The sequence below is a fragment of the Tachyglossus aculeatus genome, chromosome 19 (assembly GCF_015852505.1).
Source record: "Tachyglossus aculeatus isolate mTacAcu1 chromosome 19, mTacAcu1.pri, whole genome shotgun sequence".
Taxonomy (NCBI): Eukaryota; Metazoa; Chordata; class Mammalia; order Monotremata; family Tachyglossidae; genus Tachyglossus; species Tachyglossus aculeatus.
Window position 1 is genome coordinate 32,567,599 of NC_052084.1, and position 25,458 is coordinate 32,593,056.

Consider the following 25,458-nt stretch of genomic DNA (forward strand, 5'->3'; position numbering starts at 1 on the left):
GAAGAATAAAAAATGAGATAATAATAATTATTATTATTATTATGGTATTTTTATGGCATTTATTAAGCGCTTACTATGTGCAAAGCACTGTTCAAAGTGCCGGGGAGGTTACAAGGTGATCAGGTTGTCCCACGGGGGGCTCACCGTCTTAATCCCCATTTTACAGATGAGGTAACAGGCACAGAGCAGTTCATTCATTCATTCATTCAATCGTATTTATTGAGCGCACAGCACTGTACTAAGCGCGTGGGAAGTACAAGCTGGCAATATAACTCAACAAATTAAGTGACTTGCCCAAAGTCACACAGCTGACAATTGGTAGAGCCGGGATTTGAACCCATGACCTCTGACTCCAAAGCCCGTGCTATTTCCACTGAGCCACACTGCTTCTCTAAACTGCTTCTCTATTTGTTAAGCACTTACTAAGTGCCAGGCACTGTACAGAGGAGGAGCATGGCTCAGTGGAAAAAGCCCGGGCTTGGGAGTCAGAGGTCATGGGTTCGAATCCCGACGGCCACATGTCTGCTGTGTGACCTAGGGCAAGTCACTTAACTTCTCTGAGCCTCAGTTACCTCATCTGGAAAATGGGGATTAAGACTGTGAGCCCCACATGGGACAACCTGACTACCTTGTATCCCCCCAGCGCTTAGAACAATGCTTTGCACATAGTAAGCGCTTAACAAATGCCATCATTATTATTACTATGTGCTGGGATAGATACAAGATGTTCGGGTTGGACACAGTCCCTCTGCCACATAGGGCTCAGTCTTAATCCCCATTTTACAGATGAGGTAGCTGAGGGGCAGAAAAGTGAAGTGCCTTGCCCAAGGTCACACAGCAGACAAGTGGCGGGACTAGAATCCAGGTCCTCTGGCTTCCAGGCCCGTGCTCTTTCCACTAGGCCAAGCTGCTTCTCACAGCTTTTCTGTGAGATGCTGTGTGCTAGGGGAAGAGAGTGCCTAAGTAGGAGGGCGAGAGCTAAATGACCGCTTTAAAGAAAATGGTCATGAAGTACTTCTTGGTACACAGGGGACTGGGTAATGATTGAAGGCAGCTGTTTAGATGAAGAGGAAGGGGAGAATCCTGGACACACTGTGGCAGGAAAACCAGCAGAGAAAGTAATACGAGTGTCAATATGTTGCCAACTTGACTTCCCAAATGCTTAGTACAGTGCTCTGCACACAGTAAGTGCTCAATAAATATGATTGATTGAATGAATGAAAAGCATGAATGATCAATAACAAATTATTTATCGAATACCTAGTGTGTATCCAGAGCAGTTGAGAAACAAGTTGAAGTATTAAAAGATGTACTGCCTACTGTTGAGGATCTATAATGGGTGAAACAGTAGACCTGAATTGACACATACCCATAGTTGGACACAGTAAGTTCTCCTATAACATGCATTTTCACTGTATGTTTTGAATAGAATGTTACTGTAAAATTAAACATTCTTCTGACAACACATGTCTGTCTGGATACAACCTGATCAGTGAAAGACTATTACGCGCGTGCAAGTGGTATTGGAAAAAGAGCATATATCATAAGTTTTCCTTAGTAAAACGTTCTTCAAAAATGAAGCCCCTGAATTTTAAGACTGTATGTGCCCCCCCCCCACCAAAAAATGAATCAATATTAAACACACAAATACACACATGCTGAAATGGCTAATGAGATCACATGACCAGGAAGGTTGAGGGATTCATCAGGAAAAACCTCTGGGAGGACAGCATTACTAAGGAGGCTTTGAAGATGACGACGAAAGAGGCAAAACTGAGGGAAGAGCATGTTCTGGATAAGGGAAAAGGGAAAAGAAGCAGAAGGGCTGAGAGGAATGGAAAGTTATGAGACAACTGTGAAAGGAGAAGAGGACAAATTGGTGTCTAGCAAGAGAACAGAAAATATAAGAAAGAGGGAGCTAGTTGGTAGAGAGCCTTGATGTCTGTGGTCAGAGGTTTCTGGTTAAAATGACAAAAAGAAACCAAGTGATGGTCCCTTAATAATAATAATGATGGCATTTATTAAGCACTTACTATGTGCAAAGCACTGTTCTAAGCGCTGGGGAGTTTACAAGGTGATCAGGTTGTCCCACGGGGGGCTCATAGTCTTAATCCCCATTTTACAGGTGAGGGAACTGAGGCACAGAGAAGCTAAGTGACTTGCCCAAAGTCACACAGCTGACAGTTGGCAGAGCCGGCATTTGAACCCATGACCTCTGACTCCAAAGCCCGTGCTCTTTCCACTGAGCCACATTGCTTCCCCTTCTAGAGGTCTCTCTGTCCTGCAGAAGAATTTGCCAGGGTACTAACAGAGAATTGGTTATTCTGTTTCTAAGAAGTTCTAACTTTAAAAAATTTGAAAATACAACATATGTCGAGTACACCCACATCAGAGGTGCTCAGGAAAGTACACAAATTATGTTATATATGTCAGTGTGAAATATAGTTACTATTGAAAAATTAAAACACACGTGCCCCACTGCATTTCCAAATCAAAATCTCTTCATAATCATGAATTTTACCAAATGACCCAGGACATATTTCCTGGCAACGTTTTTTATTTTAAAAATAAGAAAAAATTTGGCAAACCTATTATCTAGACCAGTGCTTATTAACGTAAGAGGGTTCATTATAATATACAATAAATGTTAATAATCAATTATATAAGTCTTCACTCTAAACACCCTTGGCATGAAAAATGCTTTAAGGGAAAGAAAATGAATCATTAAGATTTTTTAAAGTAACACTATTTGTGAATCTACTGTTGCATATTTTCGGTCATTTGTGTGGTGAAAAATCTTGGAAATGTAAATTTTATTTTAGGTTGCAGATTTTGGGGTCATCATCACCTTCCTCATCTGTAAAATGGGCACCACTTATGCCTTGCTACCTCACAAAAATTCTGTGTGGACACTGATGTAAAATCACAACGGAACAGAAAAGTGCTATGACAATTCAGATAATTTCTGTCCAACGTATCTCTATGTTCTGGTAAAATAATTCATTTTTACAGCTTCTGCTGACACTTCTCAGACGCAAGGCAAGGCAAAACAAATCCATTACCAGAGCAACTTGTACAGGCAGAAAGATCAATAAACTTGAGAAGGGATTAAATAAGTTCATGGGTGATATGCCCATAATAAGTTATTAAAGCAAAAAAAAATCAGGGGTGTTAGAAGGGTCAATAAGGGTTTAGTTAGATTCATGAGCGATATTTCCACAATAGGTTATTTAGGGAAAAGTCAGGGCCAGCTATCTTCTTCAACCAGGCTATGGTATTTATTTGGTTTCCCCACTGGCTCTTCAGTCTTTGTTTGGAGACAGCTTGGTAGGCATGGATCTTCAGCCTTGGCATTTCACCACAGGTCATTCTAATTAATCAATATGGTACCAATGCTCAGATCTTAGATGTATCTGTGACGTATATCTCTTATTCAGTAGGTGAAAAACTGAATTGGCAATTATGAAATGCTCTTCTCAGGAGATTACTGCTCCAGAGAACCAACTGGCTTCCTAGGCGAGGGAAAGGGCTTGTTCCGCTACTCAATAGCCTGATTTGCCTTAGAATGATCGGACCCAAAAGACACGTTGTATCACATTTAACAAGGAAAAGGAAACCTAACAGCCAAGAACATATCTCCTTGTTGCTAAGAAAATCCAAACACTTCAAAACAATCCAAAAATACAACTCATATGGTTCATCTTTGGAAAGTCATACTATTCAGAACTCTCTTTGATCCCTGGCGTGGTAAACAGTTTGGAGTAAGATGGTGATTATCCAGTTGCCAGAGCCCTGGCATTTGCCAGCAGTCGTTAGGAAGGAACCACAGGATAAATTCAGGATGATATTATCTATATGAACATCAAGAAAGGAGAATGGGGGAAAATGATTAAGGGGCAAAAGGAGGACACCTGTGCTTTGACTTTCTTGATGACACTTCCTCTAACACAGATTGAATCCTTTAGCCCCTATGTGAATCTGCATAAAATGTACTTGGGTTTCTGGCATTTCTCATGCAGGTGTTTGTGCTTTTGTGACTTAGATTGATGTCTAGCAATTTCTGCCTACAGACCTTCCCCAGTTAGATTGCCAATGTTCCTTGGCAGCAGGAATTGGGTCTTGTTCTTTCTTTGCAATTCCCAAAGTGCCTAGTGCAGTGCTCTGGGTCCAGTGAGCCCCCAATAAATACTCTGTTGCCTGACTCATTCTAAGACAGGTCAGAGTGAAATGGTGTTCAATTCAGTTTCATGCTTGAGAGCATCACTTACTGGGTCGCAAAGACAGGAAAACTCCTGCCTGAATGCCTCGTTTCACCCATCAACGAAACAGGGTTAATGCCCCATATAAAGGTCACTCAGGTCATTGGAGGAGAGAATCAATGAAGTGAAAGTGTCCTCACTGTAAAAATGAACTGAGTCTGAGAAGCGTATTAAGTTAGAAAATATTTTAGTAAATGCATTAGATGAGAATGTGAATATCGGTTTCCAAAATTGGACCTGGTTACAGGAAATTATCAAGTCCAACTATAAATTTAATAGGTTTTACATATAAATAAGTTTGAATTTATGAACAGCTCCCTATTTCCACAGTAGCCTCTCTGATAAGAACTGAAATGAAAGACAGGGCATGCTATAAATGCTCTTTCCATCATTTTAAAATAATTTCTATAATGTGAGAGAGACAGACAGACAAACACAGCAGGTAATAGCATTTTAAGTGATTTTTGTGGGTGGGTACAAATTCCTGGGCTGGGTGATAACTGCAAGCCAAATCCATGGCCAACGAAAGGCGGCATTCTTTATACCTACCAGAAAGGAAAACTCTCTCATATAAACTCTCTAATGTTTTAAGACATAAAAATTTACAGTGAAGAAACCTTGGGGAAATAAATCTATTTTCAAGAATTATTTCTACACTTAACATTCCAATCGGCTGTCATAGAAACTTGGCCTGCTTTTAAAAATTGAGAGAGGAAATAGGGAGAAAACCAGACTAAAGTATTCCCTTGCAACTTTATAATGAAAAATAGCTGTCATTTAACAGCCATATTCTTGATTCACAGGTAAGTAAAATGCCAACATGATTTCAATAATATTAATGCACGAACTGCCTACTGACTCATTACTGTCTTTCATTTCTTCTTTTTAATCAACTGCCACAAATTACCTTCAGAATTTTCCAACGTGTTCCATCTAATTTTTTCAAAAAATGTACTATGCTACCCATTAAGGCTGAACAAACACTTCCAAATTTTCAAGTGCCATAAATAGGTAGAAAGCTTATATTTCCAGCAATTTCTTAAATTAAAAGATGTCTGCAGCTCCTCAACAAGGAAGGGGGTGGATGACAATAAATTCTAATGTGCTTTTTGAGGCCAAACAAAGCTCCTGGGAATTTGTGAAGTTTCTCCATTCTTATTCACTGCCCAGGAAACAGATTCAAAAAAGAATAAAACGGAGTAAGAGATAAAGGTTATCTAGCAAAGACCACACAAAGCGCTTTGAAAATGATCTCATGTTTTGAGACAAAAGAAATAGCTGTCGGTGATGCTTAAAAAAAACTCTCCCTAAGAGTATAACCATGTTTTGAGACAAAAGAAATTGTTTTTAATGAAGCTTGAAAAATACTAAGTTCTAAAATCATAGCTGAAAATTCACCAAGTGGTGCCAAAATTGAGTAGGTGAGGTCTGAATTCACTAGGAGGTTGGGAACGAGGCAATTCCATGGCCAACGAAGAGGTGAAATCCTCAGGCAAGGTAGTTTCTGCCTCAGTTTTGGACCTACTCGGGCCGGAACAGGCAGCATCAATGAGACAGCCAGGGGCATCTTCCTGATGGCAGATGGAGAGCCACAGCAGTGAGGAGTTGGAACAAACTAACTCCCTCTCTCTCTCCCCTTTTCTCCTGCCCTCTCCCTCTTCTTCCCTTCCACTTCCCTTTCTCCTCGTCCAATCCCCCACCACCAAGGAAGGGAAGAGGGGCCCAGAGTGCTCACCCTGCTACTGTGCAGAACCTACCCTATCCGCCCAGAGGCAGAGATAAATGACAGTTCTTCAAGATTGTGTAGAGGTCATCGCCAAGAACACAGAGTTGGGAAAAATCAGGGTTGGAAATCATGAGGACTAGTTTCTGAAGAAAATTCATTTTAAATGGAAAAACACTCCCCCCCCAAATGAGATGGTCCTGCAATTGTAACATTTTGGTCAGTCAATTATACTTACTGAGCACTTACTGTGCAGAGCACTGTACTAAGCACTTGGGAGAGTACAATAAAAAAGACGCATTTCCTCCTCACAACGAGCTTACAATCTAGAGGCAATTTTGGCGGCAATCATATTGGCCCTATTCATAAAGACAACCGAGTCAGGAAGCATAATATATATTGTTTTCTTTCAATCCAATTAACACTTGAAGGTAACACTTCCCATATTTACAAAGTGGGTAATAAGACCCAAAGAAGAAAGTAGCTCAGCAAGGGCCTCTTTCGCCCAGCTCTGTCGATTAACCCTTTGGAACTCTGATGAGGTTTGATCAGAGATGCCAACTTTTCACTTTGAGAGCAGGGGACCAAGTTGCCAAGGATTTTATATGGTGGTTATGAGTACTGAGAGGGGACAGGCTTCAAAAAAGCTAATAGGCCCAAAAGCCACCTTTTGAGGTCTTTTCAGCCCTGATCAGAAACTCTCTACGCATATCAGCTCAAACAGGTCAACAAACCTGAACTCCATCTGCACAGGGCCCTAGGGTTTATGAATTCATCTAATAACTAAGACGGGGGGGAGGGGAAATGTTCTCCACCAAGAGATATTATAGGAAAAGGTATGCCATTTTCAGTTTAGCCACATGAAAAACTCACTGAGCTTCTATTCCAGAGAGAAGCAATTTAAAGAAATTGAAACAAGGGGTCTGCACGTGACTTCTGGACAAATAAATTTATATAAATGAAATATAAAGGTCATAAAAAAAGGAGATAACCTTAACCAGAGTAAGGTGAGTACATGTCTACTAGACATGTCTTCTAGACTGTGAGCCCGCTGTTGGGTAGGGACCGTCTCTATATGTTGCCAACTTGTACTTCCCAAGTGCTTAGTACAGTGCTCTGCACAACAGTAAGCGCTCAATACGATTGAATAAATGTTTACAAAAAAGCCATAAAGTGGACCCCAACATTAGAGAAAGGAAACGTATTTGCTGGAGCTATAAATGGAGTGAAGAGTTTGTAGTTTCTCTGCATTTGACTTTGCCTCACAGACTAGGCTTCCTAACAAAAAAAGGTATCCCAACAGTAGTAACTACTTTCAAAAGGAAAGTTAATATTTTCCTTATACTCCAAGTGAATTAATTCTAAGAAAGCATTAAGTTGTGGGGAAGCAAGGGTGGAAAATGAACAAAGGTTACTCACATACAATAAATTTAAAACATAAATTCTTCTGTTTAATAAATTAGTGTGACTTCAGTCCTTACTCCCCAAGAACAATGCTCCTAAAAGTCATTCAAAACGCAATCAATATATTTAAAAAGTGAATGCCAATTCAATCACTTTTGCATTATATTCCCTAAGCTGTTACTCTCATTATTTAAATTTCTGCTGAACAGAATTCCTTTTACTACTCTTGACTCCCACCTCTAGTTACCTTAGAACAAAACAAAACAAAAAATGGTGGGGGGCGGGGTTTAAAGTGTACTTTTGGTATAGCTGTTGTACTTTCTAGCCTACAGAAGAGCGAAACACGTACTGGAATATTTTATGGGTCTACAGTCCTGTCACTGAATCCCAGCAGATCAACAAATCACTAGCAGAAATACTAACATTTAACTTCATCCAACACCTAACAATTTATTCCGTGCGAGACGGTTTGCCTTTTGATTTGAAGCAAATACATTCAGCAGGCTTTCTGCCAGAGGCAATTTGGTGTTACGCTCAACACTTGTTCGTAAAATACAAAACCTAAAGCTATGGAATATAGCTCAATTAGCCTATTATTTGCATATGCACGGCAGAGTCATGAAATGCCCTGGATTTCTTTGTCTTGAGACCTGATAAAATTTCATTTTGGCTTACGCCAGCTTGGACAACCAGAAGGGCAAACACCTAGGGACTGCATGAGGGTCAGTCTCTTGCCCTCTTGCATAGTGGCCCCCTGCAATCACAGCAGGATTCCCACCTTCTTGTGGGTTTCAAACCACTTGCTGGAGTGGGAGAGGCTGAGGAGAAGATTTAGATGCACCAAATGGCACCCCATGATGCCACCTCCTCAGGTGGGCCTCCCCTAGGCCCTTCGCCCTTCCATAACAGCCTTATATTCAACTTTATAACAGGGCAGGGGCTGTTTGCTTATGCTTTAGGTAGAACAGGAAAGGCCAGACTTTTCTTTGAACTTGGGGCAACGGAGAGACCTACAAGAGATATGCCGAGGGGCCAGGATCCAGGAAGGTGGGAGAACAACTGCCGAGGTGGCTGGGAAACAAAAGAGAAAAACTTGCTGGCATAAAAGCAATCACATAACTTTGATGGTGTAGAAAAAGGGAAACGTGGTTACAAAATACATTCACAGATGCAATAGTAGAATGGTAGTAATAGGTATTACTTAGCACTTACTGTGTGCAGAGCACTGTACTGCAGGCTGGGAAAGAGTATACAAGTGGGAATTAGACATGGACTCCATCCCTCATACTGAATAAGTAGAAATCAAAAGCATTTCTTCAAATGGGAGCTGGGAACAGTGAAAGGATTAAACCCTAGACTAGACTCACGTAGCAGCTCAAGGCGCTGCATTTATGTAATCTGCTCCAAAAAGTTAATTTTACACAACGTACACATAATACATAGTGCTTCTAATAATGTCATCCCTATTCTAAATTCCCAATGCTGTAAGCAAATAATATTCATAAATTCATTTCAAATAATATTTAGTTACAACACTGTGGGTGAATCAAGCCTCCATTATGTTATAATCTTCTGTGATTTTATGATTTAAATAATTGCTCCAGAAATATTTTATTTGCCTGTGTTTGCTGAAACTTTTTTTAGATCTTGTTTCCTATTTCGCAAAATGAACCTCCTTGATTAATCTGAAAACTCTTTTTCTTTTTTTTTGAGCCAGGCCAACAGAGGCTTTAAAGAAATGTTAAAAATATATTTCTGGCCAGGGTTAGACTAGCTGAATTAGGTGACTGGTCAGTTGTGAAGTTGAGAAGCAGCTTGGCTCAGTGGAAAGAGCAGGGGCTTTGGAGTCAGAGGTCATGGGTTCAAATCCCGGCTCCGCCAATTGTCAGCTGTGTGACTTTGGGAAAGTCACTTAACTTCTCTGGGCCTCAGTTACCTCATCTGTAAAATGGGGATTAAAACTGTGAGCCCCCCATGGGACAACCTGATCACCTCGTAACCTCCCCAGTGCTTAGAACAGTGCTTTGCACATAGTAAGCGCTTAATAAATGCTATTATTATTCTTATTATTGTGCAGTTTGAGGCACTGCGGCAGGACTCATGGAGTGTGTCTGAGCATGGAGATGCAGCATGGCCCAGTGGGAACCACAGGCCCGGGAGTCAGAAGGCCCCCACACTGGGCTCTCACCCAGAATTAGTTCTTCCTTCAATGACAAGCGCACAGTAAGTGCTCAATAAATACAATTGAATGAATGGCAAAAACAAAGGACACCGTGATTTTTTACATCTCTAAAAAAATCTGAACCACTTTATCAGGTTCACCACACCCTGGCTCCAGCACTTCCCTCCAGGGAAATAAGTACATCTCAGTCTCACTGGAACCTCGCTGACTCTCAGAAACTCTCAAGGCGGTGTTATATGCTTGAAAAAAAGGCAGCATGGACTGGTCTAGCAGCCAAATCAGAGCCATTCTCCAACTTGGGCTCAGCAGAGCTCATGAAAGGCAGGGAACATATAACTCGGCTGTATTGTACTCCCAAGTGCTTAGTACAGTGCTCTGCAAACAGCAAGTACGCAATAAATACCACGGATTAACTGACTGACTGAATCCTGGGAGCTTTTTCCACGCATCCAATGCCCTTCTACCACTTGGGAGTCTCACTGTCCCCTGGGTGATGGGTTTAAAACTCTATTACAGCAGTTGTCATATAATGCTTCTCTGGATTATCTGAGTCATCTTTTATACAAATCAACCCAAACCCCAACAGCATATACAATCAAAGTTCTAAAAAACATAAAATCATAAGCCTTTCAGCCCTTGGGAGTCTTTTTTTTTTAATTTAAAACATTATACAGTATGGAAAAAAAACAAATTGTGAGTATGAATCCACGAATTGAAAGAAAATGAAACATCTAGGTATGCTTGAAAATGTCATGATATGATATCTCCAGTGTGAAAAACAAGGCGTCTGGCCTGGAGGCAAGTCTGAATCAAGAGAGCAGCCTGGTCTACTAGAAAGGAAAATAGAAAAACAAATTCCTTGCAAAACAGAATAAGTGCCATAAATTCTGAAAAAACTTTTTAAGATGAAACCAGCTGTCTTCCTGTCAGGCTGATTCAAATGCTAAAACCAGAGGCTTAGGTTAAAGGCTCCGATGTGAGTCTTCCTTTCCTGGCTAAATAATAGATGCTCTTTTACCAATATTAAATATTTTAAAAAACAGCTGTAAACTCAATTCAGATTACCAGGTGCAGAGAGGCCCATCCTCAATGTCAGCACACATACACTACAGTCCTGTGCACTCAAACACAGACATTTCTGGTACTGAAGACGGGTCCTCACCATCAGTGGCCTAGTGGAAAGAACATCGGTCTGGAAGACAGGAGAGGTTCTAGTCCCAGCTCTGCCCCTGGCCTGCAGTGTGAGTTTGAGCAAGTCTCTTAGTTTTGTCATCTCTCCATCAATCAACTAATGGTATTTGAGCGCTCACTATGTACAGAGCACTGTACTATGCCCCTGGGAGAGGACAATACAACGAGAGATGGTAGGCATGTTTCCTTAGATTTGTGAAACCTTGGGGACAGAGATCATGTCTGCATTATACTGCACCTACTCCAGTGCTTATTATTTAATAAGCCAACCTCATCAACATAAGGGACTGGAGATACGGAGTAGAGTCTTTCCTTCTCCTGTACCGGGTTGGCTCTCCGACTGTCTCTGCAAAGGGGCAGAGCTTTCCCTAGACTGACAAATGTGTGGACAACACAAGTTGTGCTGCTGCCTGCTACTGTGGTGCTTAGGGTTCCAGATCCCCCAGGGACCAGCACGTAAACTCCCAGCCCGGATTTAAGCCTGGATGTTGGGAAAATGCAGGCCTGGGAGAGGTAGGGCTTGGAGGACCAAGGTGGGGAAAGGGAGATATCATCTCTTGACCACTTTGAGGAAAATAATAATAATGGCACTTGTTAAGTGCTCACTATGTGCCAAGCACTGTTTTAAGCGCTGGGGTAGGTACAAGGTAATTAGGTTAGACACAGTCCCTGTCCCACAGAAGGCTCACATTCTTAATCCCCATTTTGCAGACGAAGTAACTAAGGCCCAGATAAGTGAAGTGACTTGCCCAAGGTCACACAGCAGACACGTGGCGGAGCCAGGATTAGAACCCATGACCCTCTGCCTCCCAGCCCCATGCTCTATCCACTAAGCCACGCTGCTTCTCCACTATCCATCCACTCCTCAGGAACACACAGAATGCCAGCCCCACATGTTCAGTCCTCTGTTTGACAAAGAATTACTTCCAATAATTTTTTTTCCCTTGAAATGGCCACTTCAAAATAAAGTTTGGATCCGAACAGTCATGAGATCTTGGGAAAACTTTATATTGCCACTGCGGGTCGAGGGCATCAAAAATCTGGAAGTTATTGGTTCCCAGAGGTTAGCCGGGACCCATTCTGGTTAGTAGCTAACTGGGAGGAAAGAAATTATCTTCACCCTTTCTGAAGCTGTTCGTTCTTCGGCAGACCTGACAAGTTACATTCAGGGAACAAGACAAAGTGTTAATAAGAAAAATGAACACGGGGCATTGCAGGCATGCTGAGCACTTCAAGCAGTCAGTCCATTTTATCATCACAAAAAATTTTCACCATTCTGTCTCTCGGTCAGAATGGTGATGCACCCTATGACAGTAACCTTGGAAGCCTGACAAAGTAATAGGTGTGTGCCATAAATCATATTTCAAATTTTTATTAAAAATCTTACTTGTCTATAAACCTGCCCAATTTCCTTCAGGCATGCAGTAATTTGCACATCTGGAATACTGCATTTTCATTGTCCCAGAGTCATACAGTAAAAAAAACCTTAGGTTATATTTAATACCGTACTTTATTGTGAGTGAAAGTAATGTTACATTAATTGAGGTACACAAAAATCGTACAAAATGACGAACCGATCAGAAGAAGTAGTAACACCTTCACAGAACTTTGGAGAGACTCTCTTAAAAAATAAAAGCTGCAACAACAATACTATGGAAATAAAAATAAATGAAACTACATTTTTTTTCCATTTTCAATATAAGCAGTTTTGTGCTGTGTTTGACCTGGAGACCACGCTTTATAAAAAAAAAAAAAACAGCTTTAATAGACTGTGACCAGGTGTCCAGAATGGAGCAGGAGGGTCCCAAAAAGCAGGATTTCATCCCAGTGCCCACAAGGAGGTGGTCAGGGGAGAGAGGCAGCATGGCAGTCCAGCATGGGCATTCATTCATTCATTCAATCACATTTATTGAGCACTTACTGTGTGCAGAGCACTGTACTAAGTGCTTTAGAGAGTACAATGCAATATTCCCTGCTCATGACAAGCTTACAGTTTAGAGGCAACACCATCATCACTGCTAGCAGGGGCTCTGGCTCAACATATCACCCTGAACTGTGCCACTGACCAGCTGCTGTTGCCACCACCATACCCAGGTGCCGCTGGCAGCTGCCGGCCGGCCCAAGGCGGGCTTGTTGAGCTGGGGCTGTCACCAGTGTCATCACCCAAATAGTCGTGCCAGCGATCGTGGTGGCTGCTCTAATTCAACTGGGCCAATACCAGTCCGGGCTACTGAAGCCATTGTCACCACCCCTTAGTGGTCTCCCTCTAGACTGTAAGCTCGTCGTGGGCAGGGAATGTTGTATTGTCCTCTCCCAAGCTCTTAGTACGGTGCTCTGCACGTAGTAAGCGCTCAATAAATACACCTGAATGAATGAAAGTGATGGGGAGGTGACAAAACAATTCAGAAAAGGTGACTACCCTTGTCCCCCCAACCCAAACATACACAGTCACACACACACTCCTCCCCCTTTCTTCCTCTTTCTCTGCCTCCCCTCACCTTTATACTGTTCGCTCCCATTTGAGTTTCATTCCTATAGGGCCTAGTCCCACCCAGCCAACAACCAGCCCCACAACTATTATTTCAGGTGTTTAATACAGAGAAAGGATATCCTTATGTTTTCAGATGTATTTTTGCATCTACCCGACTTTTAAACATCAGTTAAACCACAGGGCTGCAGTTAGACATCTGGGATGCTTAAGGCAAGGTAATCACTGAGATCTGGGTCTCGGAGCAAAAAAAGGAAGCCAAAGGAGACCTAAATAATGTATTGTCAGCATAACAAACCCTTGCAAATAAGTGTTTCTCTTGCTCCCTCTTCTTAATTAGCAATGTCAACAGAATGCACATTATCTCCCTTAGCTAGTTGAAGATTACTATTTAAAATTATAACATCCAGTTTTCCATTGACAACCTTTCATCTAACACTTGAAATTTTTATTACACCGTGCATCATCCCTGCAAGGTAGAGGAATGGCAATTATCATTATCCCCATTTTATAAATACTGAGTGAAAGCACAGATGTTAAATGACTTGTAAAAGGTCACAGATTAAAAGTAGCGGAGGAATGAACAGAAACTCTGTCTCTTGCCTCTTAAAACTGTGTCTGCTCAGGCCAGAAAGATAATATTTTCACAGAAAATTTCCCATAGGAAATTTCTGTTTTGGTTTGAATCAATTTTTTAATGGCGTTTATTAAGTATGACTATGTACCAAGCACCAAACTAAGCGCTGGGGTAGATACAAGATAATCAGATTGGACTCAGTCCATGTCCCACATGGGGCTCACAGTCTTAATCCTCACTTTGGAGATGAGGTACCTGAGCCCCAGAGAAGTTTAGTGACAAGTGGCAGAGCCAGGATTAGAACCCAGATCCTTCTGATTCCCAGGCCCATGTTCTATCCACTTAGACTAAGCTGTTTCTCATTTCAAGAGAAACTCAACATTACATACAAATCTAATGGTATATTAGCAAGGACTATGCTGTCGACAGGACCAGCACTGTGGGGTTATATGCTACTAACCCATGACTTTGTACACTCCAGAAATCTTCTTCTTCAAATGCTGTCATTTCCAATCATTAGCGACTCCGTGGACACACCCTCTTCAGAACGTCCCATTTTTTGTCATAAATTTTCGTTCTGGTAGGTGTACCCATAGAGTTTTCTTGGTATAGATACATAAGTGGTTTACATTGCCTTCTTCCGCGCAGTAAAAACCTGAGTCTCTGCCGTTGTCTGATCAACGTTTTGATCGATTGATCATCCGCCTTTGACTCTTTCCCATGCCGCTGCTGCCCAGCATAGGAGAATCGACTTTGACGCTTCAGCTTAAACTTTTCCATTATGGGTAACCCTATATGGGACAGCTCTAAGCTTCATCAGCGTACACAAACTCTTCTGCCATGCTAAGGTGTCGATTCATGGGAGACATCTTAGTGCCACCCTATCTAATGGAATGACAGGTAGGAATCCAAGCATTCTCATTCATTCATTCATTCAATCGTATTTATCGAGCGCTTACTGTGTGCAGAACACTGTGCTAAGCACTTGGGAAGTGCAAGTTGGCAACATATAGAGACGGTCCCTACCCAACAACAGGCTCAGCACCTCACCCTTGCCAACTGGGGGTAGAATGAGAGAAGGAGCACCCGCCCCAGGTCAGTTTCCAGAATCCAGGAAGACAAGAGGCATCACGGAGCTGCTGACGCCCACAAATAGCACTTGACACCTGGAAAGATCCCCAAGACAACTAAGAGGCACAGTCTTACAGAAGGAATTATATTGGTGCAATCCACCTAACACTTGGGGCTGAAATGCGACAAATCACCCTAACATTATCTGGCTAAATGTCAGTTAATGCTACTGCTGTTAAGAGGCCTGTAATTTCCCTGAAATTTTTTACACTGCTCATAAGTTTGCCCCAGGCAGACATGGCCCTAATCTACTATTCCATCTAAGAAGTCACTGTAATAAGACACTCTTTGGTCCTACTTAATGCTATAGAAAGGATGCCGGCACACTTCCGTGGTTCAAGTCAAATACAAATTCTTTTTCTTTCCTTCAGTTGGGCCAACTATGCAAGTTTCTTGATAGATCTGTCCACTGCAAAACTTGCAGAGAGCTCAGCTAAATTTATGTCCTCCTCCAGATTGAAATACGAGAACAGAGCAATATTCATTCTACTGAGAAGTCAAGTAAAAACAAAAAGTACTTACATTGAATTTGATTATGTCGTATATCAGATATCGAGGCACGACCTGTCCATTTACCTTGTCGACAATCATTTCCTTTAAAAGAAGAGAACGATGCCTGTGAGCTTCTTAATCACTTTACACCTGTGCTCTAATGAGTTTTAAATATGGAACAAATCTCACCTTCTCAATCAACTCCATCACTAAAATTAATTTTGAAGCTAGTGCTGCTAGAGGGAAGGGTTTGTCAAATTTCCCTTTTTAAATGCATTTTTTCCATGAGGCTTTAAAATAACTGAAATGGATATATGTTCCAATAAAAAATTTCTGAACAAAACCTGTTTTTAGGACAGTAAACCTGAATTATCCATTCTCCTAGAACCTTCCTCCTCACCCCATAAAAATGGACAGCTGAAAACTCATTTTTGTTCTTAAATTCTGAATTTTTGATTTTCTGATTCATTCATTCATTCTGCTATAACATAAACACAACAGAGGGGCAATCAGCTTTCTACGATATTTTATGACTTTGGTGGGGTGTGAGTGTGTGTGTGTGTGTAGATAAGAATATATTAATGACCATTTGCAATGCTTTCATGACTCTAAATCTCAGCTTTGAGATTTTTACTGACTACTAGACTAACCCAAGACAAAAAAAAAAAGGAGGGTATTTGAGGTATTGATCTGTCATTGGCTCACTTTGGTCTTACAGCTTCCTTAAAAATCAGCACTCCAAAAAGATAAATATTGTTCAACATAACCAATCCACCTGCTGATAGGTACAGATTTCTGAAGTAGGGAAGAATGCACAATGAGGAAAGAGGGATGCTGCCCAAATAGGGAACTCTTCATGGGTCAGGACTTCCAGAGTCACCCATGCCAATGCTAAGAGAAGACCTCCCTGGAACCACAAGACACTTCCTACCAACCTAGCTGCCCAGGTGCAATCTTAAAAACAGATGACATCTGGGTAGTCGCTCATCTTCATGAGTGAGGAATATAAATGGAGTTGGAAATTAACTCAGTACAGGTACAAATACATTCCTACTGCACACAGTAAAAGGATTAGTGCCTCAAAAAACACACAAAAAAAAATTCAACATTAACAAGAAGAAAATATTTTCATAACACTAGACATATAAAATTAGCAGAATAAACCTTTCCATGTATTTCAAACAACACTTTATCACACCCCTTCAAATAAAGCTAGGAGTATAAAATGCCGTATTTGGGGCAAGTGGTCAGTTTTAGGATTACATAATCAAAATCTAGACTTAAAAATCTGCTTAGGAAGACAGTCACCAACCATAACTCCTCAAAATTTTTAGGGCTCCGCACACTATGGATAAGCCTAGAGTGAAGCCCTAGAAACATAGGAGCCCCTCTTGATCAGAGAGAGAGAGAGAGAGAGAGAGAGAGAGAGAGAGACAGAGAGAGAGAGAGAGAGAGCGCACGCAATGGGACTTTACCTTCCAGACACTAATGATGGGTGTTCAATAAATACTACTGATCGACTGATTCCATTGCCTCCCTCCTCGAAGGGAAGGGAAGGGAGAGGGAAAGGCAAGCTGCCGGGAATCAACTGCCAAATAGGAAGAAACATCTTTTCTTCCCATCACAAGAGAATCAGTCATATTTATTGAGTGCTTACTGTGTGCAGAGCCCCGTACTAAGCACGTGGGAGAGTACACTATAACAGAGTTGCAAGACACATTCCCTGCCCACAACGAGCTGACAGTCTAGAGGGAGAGACAGACATTACTATATATCCATAAATTATAAATCTGTACCTAAGTGCTGTGGAGCTGAGGAAGAGGTGAATAAAGTGTGCAAATCCAAGTGCAAGGGCGACACAGAAGGGAGTGGGAGAAGAGGAAGGGAGGGCTAAGTCAGGGAAGAAGCTGAGGAATGAAACCCACTCAAGTCTGAACTGCTTATCTTGAACTGACCCTACCGCTTAACTCAGTGTCCAGCACATGGTAAGTGCTTGATAAACTCCTTAACTAACTGAAGAAAGAACCACCTAGGGCAAAGCTTAAGGTGGACAGATCTAAAAGGAATCCTAAAAAATAGCTGCCTAAAGTGGGCAGCTAAGGCTGCAGCAGTTACCAAGGCAAATGCCTTCTGGGTTATGACGTTACAGAACAGCGTCGGCACTAGGCTGTGGTCAATTCAGCCGCAAAATAGATCCTTGGCATTTAATAAAGCACTCCTCTGCATGCACTTCACACTGTGCAGCACCTCTGCCCGTCTATTTGCTCGGTGTACTGCGTAAGTCACTAATTGATTAAGGTGATACTACATGATCAATTCCTGGAGGCTCTCGATCCTGAAGTCTCAGGACAGAAGCTCATCCATTCTTGTCAGGGGACACTCCATCTCCATATTCCTAGAGGATAAGGAAATTCTGAACTCTCTTTCATCTCAGTGGGTGTTCAATAAATACTATTGATCGACTGATTCCATTGCCTCCCTCCTCTAAACTGGGGTTTCCTTTCATTCTTTTCCAGGGGGATTTACTAGAAATATTTTAAAAGTAAACCCCTCTTTTACATTTCATCTTACTTTTTTTCCTTTCACACTTCCCTGTTTCATTTCACACGATTTTATATTCTGATTCTGCCTCTCCACAGCTTATTTCTCTCCAATTACTTCTTCACACATGCATTTGGTACAACCTATGCATTTTTTATTCCTTCACGGAAATTTTCTTCTTTCTTCCCTAGAGGGAAATCTTCCCTGTGTGGCAGGCAGACCTGCCATCCTGAATGGGGAGTTATGTGGCTGCAAAATACTATCAACCCTAAGGCAGCTAAATCTAATTAATTCAATGTTTGATTCCTCCATCTTGCTCACTACCACCGAACTGTCATTTCTCTTCTGCCTCCTTGAAAGGATGAGGCGAGAAAATTTCTCTCCTGTGGGAAGGGCTGTCTGTCATCTCTCTTGTTTTAACAGAATATCAACTACTTAGTGTAGTGCATCAAAGGATTGGACAAAGGGTTAATCCCATTTCCACCCTCACATCCCTTGACCTTTTGGACGCGTCGGCATATTTCCCAGGCATTGGCAGAACAGGTCTCTGGAGCTGATGTGCTCGTGCAATGAACCTCTTCTGGTTAATAATGCCACTCAACAATTCAATCCCCTTCTTTACGTGCTCCTGGTCCAGACTCCACAATCACACATTCAATCTCCTTCTCAGTGTCCCCAGGTTTAAGGCCAGATAAAAATCTTTTAAACCAGTATAGCCAAGTCAGAAGAAATTAAACATGCATAATTCATTCAAATATCTCCAGTGACCATGACAGTTTCAAGGTGGAGAACGGCTTTAGGCTACAGGGAAATACAGTTAAACACAATCTGGGCCCTCTCCCTGCTTTTTGAGGCTTGCTTTTGCTAAATTTCTTCCTTATTTTTAAAAGGTGCATCTTTCCACGCTGAAAACTAGGAAGTCAAATGCAAATGCAGTGGGCTTTAATAAGGTGAAGGCAGAGTTTACTACTGTGCAATTCAAATTTGCTTCACAACAACTCATTAGTCTTAGACTGTAGTCCAGACAAGACTAGACTGCATACTCCTTGTGAGGACTGTGTCTACCAATGCTTTTATATTGTACTCTCCCAAGCATTTAGTACAGTGCTCTGCACATACTAAGCACTCAATAAATGCCAGTGATTGATCGTTGATTAGTCACCTGCTACGTGACTCCAACTAAGAATCAAACTGGAATTCTTGACTAGCTATCATTGACGTGGCCCTAAAAGATACATGGCTGGCGACTACTCAGAACTCACAACGTTCAATTGATTAAATGGGACTGGGCCAGGATTTAATCTAGTCATTGCTCCAACACCCCAAGAGATTACATGGGTTTTCAGAGCAAGTGATATTCTATAAAGATCTGTGATACTGAACTGCCCAATCATTAAACATTATTCCATCAATCCATTTCATTGACTATTCCAGTCGGCAGGTCCACTGCATTCAAATTACTTTAATTTGAGGGTAACAAGACCTTTTGTCTGAAATAGCAGATAATTGGGACATGTGTGATTTTTTGATTACATCAAATTTACACTTGTATTGTCGATCTGGTTTCTGTGTTAGCTGAGGTTAGCTCAGTTTTAGTAGCTCTGTATCATGATATCGTTTATTAATGAACTTGACCATCAGTGGCCCGATGCAACCTACGCTGCTGCCACTTGGCAATGGCAAAATTCATAACTGTTAACCACGCACACCTAATGAGGAGCTGTAATAGTTTCCTTTCGCTACCAATTTTCCTGGAAGCAAAGTTATTAAGATATAAAGCGTTATCACTTTCTTATTTGAAATATGCTCCAAAGGTTCTTAAAACTAACCAAAATAATTAGTCTTCTTTCCCATTTCCTTTTTGACTTTGAAAAAGAAATCCCTAGTTTTGTTTAACTAAGTTTCATGTGCTCTAAACCCATCTTTGCCAAACTGGGGATTCTACTAATCCCGGCATTTTAATAGCTAACACATATACACCCCCATACACACATAACTATTTTGTGTATGGGGTTTAAGGGGTTTGGGGGGGGCGAGGGGTAGAGATGAGGCAAGCAGTTGGCTAGACAAAAAGAAGGGAATCTGTGTCATCATCCTTATCTCCCCAATTTCCAATTTCAAGTCAGAGTGGAGGGAGAAGGGAGAAAAGCTGGCAGTGAATGAGGTCATGTAAACAGGGATATATTTTTGAAAGATGGGGACTTCACAAATAATGTTCTGTTAAAATGGGATTTTAGCATAATGAAAGTGTCAGGGGGACACAATGGATCATCATCAACCGTATTTATTGAGCGCTTACTGTGTGCAGAGCACTGTACTAAGCGCTTGGGAAGTACAAGTTGGCAACATATAGAGACAGTCCCTACCCAACAGTGGGCTCACAGTCTAAAAGGGGGAGAGTCATGGGGAGTGTCATGCATGTACATTTAAAAAAATTACTTGGTGTGCACTAAGAATAAGGGATTTATTTTAATACTTTACAGACCTCTAGAATGTAAGCCCGCTGTGGTAGGGGAACGTGTCTACCAACTCTGTTATACTGCACTCTCCCAAGTACTTGGTACAGTGCTCCGCGCACAGTAAGCGCTCGATAAATACGACCAGTTGATTTCTGTTGACAGAAGTTTGTTTTCAGCCTTTATTTTCACAAAAGTTAGAAAGAGTGAGGAAAATAAGGCAGTACAGTCTGGAGCGTGATACTTGCAACCGAGTGGATTAGGGTACCCAATGTGACTAATTTTTTCTTATCAGGCGCTCACTTTTTTTTCTTTTGGCTTCAAGGTGGCCCTAGGGCTGGGTTGCCCTTTACTGGCAGACATTCCCGGGAGCCCCGTTGGTGACGGTACGGCCGGCCTCACCCAATTCTGCGGTCCAGGGCCCAGGCTGCGGTATGCCAGGCAGCCAGTCACACACCAGCAAGGGAAGGGCCAGATTGCGCTCATGAAGCGCCCACTGTTTTGGCTGATGGTACACGGCCTCCGTTCCAGCTCACACAATGTGGTGCCCCGTATCCATGCCACCTTGTAACGAGGGCTGGAGTCCAGCCGCCGAGGTTTGAAATCCCACGGTTCTCCTCTCACTCATTACCCTCCACCATGCCTGGTCTTTTCAGAATGGCCAAGCTCCTGGAAAGCCTTAGTTCCGCTCCGGCATTTTGGTAAAAGTCCATTTCGATTTTCAGTTAGAGGACAGAACACCTTTGTTGCCTCTTCAAGTGGCATTCAGAAAAGTGACTTACTTCCTTAATAGCTTAACTATTACCTTACCTCCTTCCCTTCCCCACAGCACCTGTACATATGTTTGTACATATTTATTACTCTATTTATTTATTTTATTTGTACATATCTATTCTATTTATTTTATTTTGTTAGTATGTTTGGTTTTGTTCTCTGTCTCCCCCTTTTAGACTGTGAGCCCACTGTTGGGTAGGGACTGTCTCTATATGTTGCCAATTTGTACTTCCCAGGTGCTTAGTACAGTGCTCTGCACATAGTAAGCGCTCAATAAATACGATTGATGATGATGATAACTACCAAAAAACCACAGAAAAGACTGGGAGGAGACACAATATCTGGACTATAATTCCAATCTGGCTACTGGTTTACTGGATGAATTCAGTAAGTCTCTTTAGCTCTCTGCGCCTCAGTTTCCTTATCTGTAAAATAATCAATCGGTGGTATTTATTGACCATCTTTACAACTATAACTGTGCCCTAAAAGTCTCTATTTGCATTAAATCAATGAATGGTATTATTATTTTTGGAAACTCTGTATAGAGCACTGTATTAAGTGACTGGGAAAGTGTAACGAAGTTAGTAAGCATGATCCCTGCTCTCAAGGAGCTTACAATTTAGCAAGGAAGACAGACACTAAAATAAATTATAAGGAGAGGACAGGGATTCCCTATCTCCCCAATTTCAAGTCAGAGTGGAGGGAGAAGGGAGAAAAGCTGGCAGTGAATGAGGTCATGTAAACAGGGATATATTTTTGAAAGATGGGGACTTCACAAATAATGTTCTGTTAAAATGGGATTTTAGCACAATAAAAGTGTCAGGGGGACACAATGGATTATTATTATTATACAGGATTAAATTCTAATGGCATACTCTGCTCCTAGATTTTGCTTTCTTACTACTGACTTCATTCTGGAAACCTGAAGATTAAAAAGTAAATTCCAATCACTGATTCATTTCACGTAAAATGGTGAATTTAATTAATCCCTTATTTTCACATCCTTGGGGGTTAAGGCGACAATTTGGCAGATCATTACAAAAACAGCAAAGCTCAAGAGGTGACAGCCAGACAATTTAAGAAATTGAAGTTTACTCTTAGATTTAGAATGTTACAGGAACAGTTTGTTAATGAATAGACAGAAGAGAACTAGAGGACAATCTGAAATTAATAAAGTCCTGGTAGGAAACAGTATTTTGCGGAGGGGTGTGGGGGAGGCTGGGGGGATGGACAAAATTCTAGAGGAATTTCAAGAAAATTCCATTACAATGAAATGACTTTAAACCCCTGTGCATTTGGATGTAATGGGTTTTTACCTGAACTATTATCTAACATTTTCTGTGGCATGAAAAATGGGCGAGCTGACGGGAAGCTGGGTGACTGGCCAAAGGTAGTCTCAGAACTGGCCAACCACTCTTCAATGCAATACTTTTTAGATTATAATTTATCACAAATAAAACTCTGCTCCGCTTAGCCACAGTGCCCTATACGCCGTGTGTTTGTAAAACTGTCCTTATCTTAACAGACTTGCTTGATGTAATACTGGAAATAATAGTTCCATTTCTGCTTACTGAAATAAAGTTTGTGGCTTTCATTTTAAATTGTTTCCATTTGCTTTGTTTCCTTTTTCATGCTACCAGAGGTGCAAATCTCATTGTGGATAGTAGGCTTAGTAAAAAATGGTTCTGACTGAGTGGACCCAGATGGGGCCCTTTGCCAGGGCCATGACAAATGAAGTGCAGGGCCTGGGTATGTGTGGCTTTTTTGGAGTGCGGAGGATTATGAAGGGAGAGGATTTTGAGTGGGAAGGACAAGCAGAATGGGGTTTGGTGGTTACCGTTAATGGGAGAAGCAGCACGGCCTAATTGTGACATTTGTTAAGCGTTTACTAGGTGCCAAGCACTAGACATCCTCCTTTGTGTCCTTCATGGGGATCACAGTCAAAGAGCATAAGCCTGGGAGTAGGTGCCCCGGGTTCATGGGCAAGTCATGACTGGCCTCAGTTTTCCCATCTGTAAAAATGGGAATAAAATACCTTTTCTCCCTCCCCCTTAATCTGTGAGCCCCATGTGGGGTAGGGACTAAGACTGATCTGTTTATGTTGCATCTACCCTAACATTTGGTACTAATATTCAGCATACAGTTAAGTGCTTTAACAAATTCGCGCACCTAAGTAAGCAATTAATGAATGGGTCCAGAAAAACCCAGTTTGGGTTTTTTTCAGCCTTGAGTGATATGGGATGAGGGAGACTGGAAATCCAGTCTCAAAACCTGTGAGGCCTCCGCCTTGGGCAGCATGAGCTCTTCTTACCATAGGTTCATCAGGAACACACATCTTGCATTAGAAGAGAACTGAGTGTTTTGTACTGAGAAAATATATTCCCCAATTTCAACTATTCAAATAAAACCAACGTAACATATATCGGGCATACTGGGCATATCAGGCAAACCACAATGGTAAGAAAACTTCCACAAAAAACATACATTTCTTAAATTTGAAATTAATTCTGTTAACACAATGACAAAAGAAAATTTTGCAAGAATTGGAATAAAATAAATTCCATGAGCTTCTGTTACTTATGTCTATACTTGAAAACATATTGTGAGGCCTTTAATTTATGGAAAAGACTGTATGATTCACAGTTGTAATTTCAGTTCACTACAATCTAGGTAACCAACATGGCTTTAATCTTATTGCCATTCCAGCATTTACAAAAAAAATTGGAAAATAATTCTGCTTTTTAAGCATCAATTTCTAGCACTTCGGTGTTTATAAGCATTAATCCATTTGAACAAGATTTCACAAAACTTCTAAATTGTGTGGCCTCATAATATTTCATTTTAGTCTTGCTTATGGATTGTTTTACGAAATATCTCCAAATTTAGAAAAAAAACCCACTCAGCTCTGATGCAGTTTCAGATTTACATTAAACTTTCATTACAACAGAACTGCATCTTTAAATCAAATAAATGATAATTTTCCCATTTCTAGAAAATCTCAACTGGGGAACTAAATGCAATAACCTCTTTTAAAACCTATAGCTAAATATTAACAAAGAATCGGGCAAAATGGTTAAACATCCAAAGAAACATTACCAATAACCAGTAATTAAAATTATCTGACAAATGACAATTCCCCAAGAAACTAGGATCTTTTTCAACTAGAATTAATTTTCAACACAGCAAGAAAAAATAAAAGATGATTAAGACATTCTTGTTCCCTTTTCCTGTTGCTAATATTAGCGAGACAAAGATGAATATGGAATTCCATTAAACTCCCTTTCAATCTCTTCACTACTATTCTTCCCTGAGGATACCATCTCAAACACCACATGTTCAGTTATAAAGGTTTAGTTAGCAGCTCCATCTTCAGCAGTCATTACAACCGCTGCAAGGATAAGATGACAGGAAATGAACTACAGAGACTGTCATACAGGGAACCATCAAATACTGAATGTACTGGCTCTAGATTCATTAAGAGACTAAAGGTTTAATTCAGCTATTTAATATATGGAAAATGACCCGGTTTCAAGAGAAATAATATGCACCTTACCCCATCCAAGAGCGTGTTTGATAAATGGATGCGAAGATCTTTACGAAATGGAAATTCCAGGCTGGAAACATGAAACACTGAGTTATCTCTATCAATCATAAAAACTTCATTTGTGCCATCAATCAGCATCATATATCTGCAAAGAAAGCATGAAAGTGTACTTGTAAAATATTTTTATCTTTCTAGTTAATAATCCAAAAAAGTAACAATGACCCGCCATGACCACATATTTTGCATTTAAGAAAGTCTTACGAACCACTGGTTCAATGGCTGTTTGGCGTCGGTAAATTTTTTGCATCTGTCCACTTACAAAATGACCATGTTGAAGAACTGCAAGGTTAATTTAAATCCCAAGCTCCTGGAGCAAGTTGTCTACACTCACTGTCTCAGGTTCCTCTCCTCCAATTCTCACCTTGACCCCCTCCAATCTGGCTTCCTTCCCCTTCACTCCACAGAAACCACCCTCTAATGGTCCCAAATGCTCTCTTCTTGCAAAATCCAACAGCCTCTACTCCATCCCAATCCTCCTTGACCTCTCAGCTGCCTTCGACACTGTAGACCACACCCTTCTCCTGGAAATATCAACCAACTTTGCCTTCACTGACCCTGCCCTCTCCTGGTTCTCCAATCTCTCTTGGTCTCTTTCATGGACTCCTCTTCTGCTTCCCACCCCCTAACTGTGGGAGT

The 25,458-nt window shown here is 41.2% G+C and overlaps 1 protein-coding gene across 2 annotated transcripts in view; it reads right to left on the minus strand.

The window, feature by feature from the left end:
• RNGTT (RNA guanylyltransferase and 5'-phosphatase) overlaps positions 1-25,458 on the minus strand; it is a 249,998-nt gene that overhangs the window by 165,714 nt on the left and 58,826 nt on the right. For both annotated transcript variants that reach the window (XM_038761118.1, XM_038761117.1), the window contains exons 9-10: positions 24,772-24,907; positions 15,478-15,549 (exon numbers count right to left, since the gene is read on the minus strand). In XM_038761118.1, the coding sequence (XP_038617046.1) occupies positions 15,478-15,549; positions 24,772-24,907 (208 nt within the window). The remainder of the gene's footprint in view (positions 1-15,477; positions 15,550-24,771; positions 24,908-25,458) is intronic.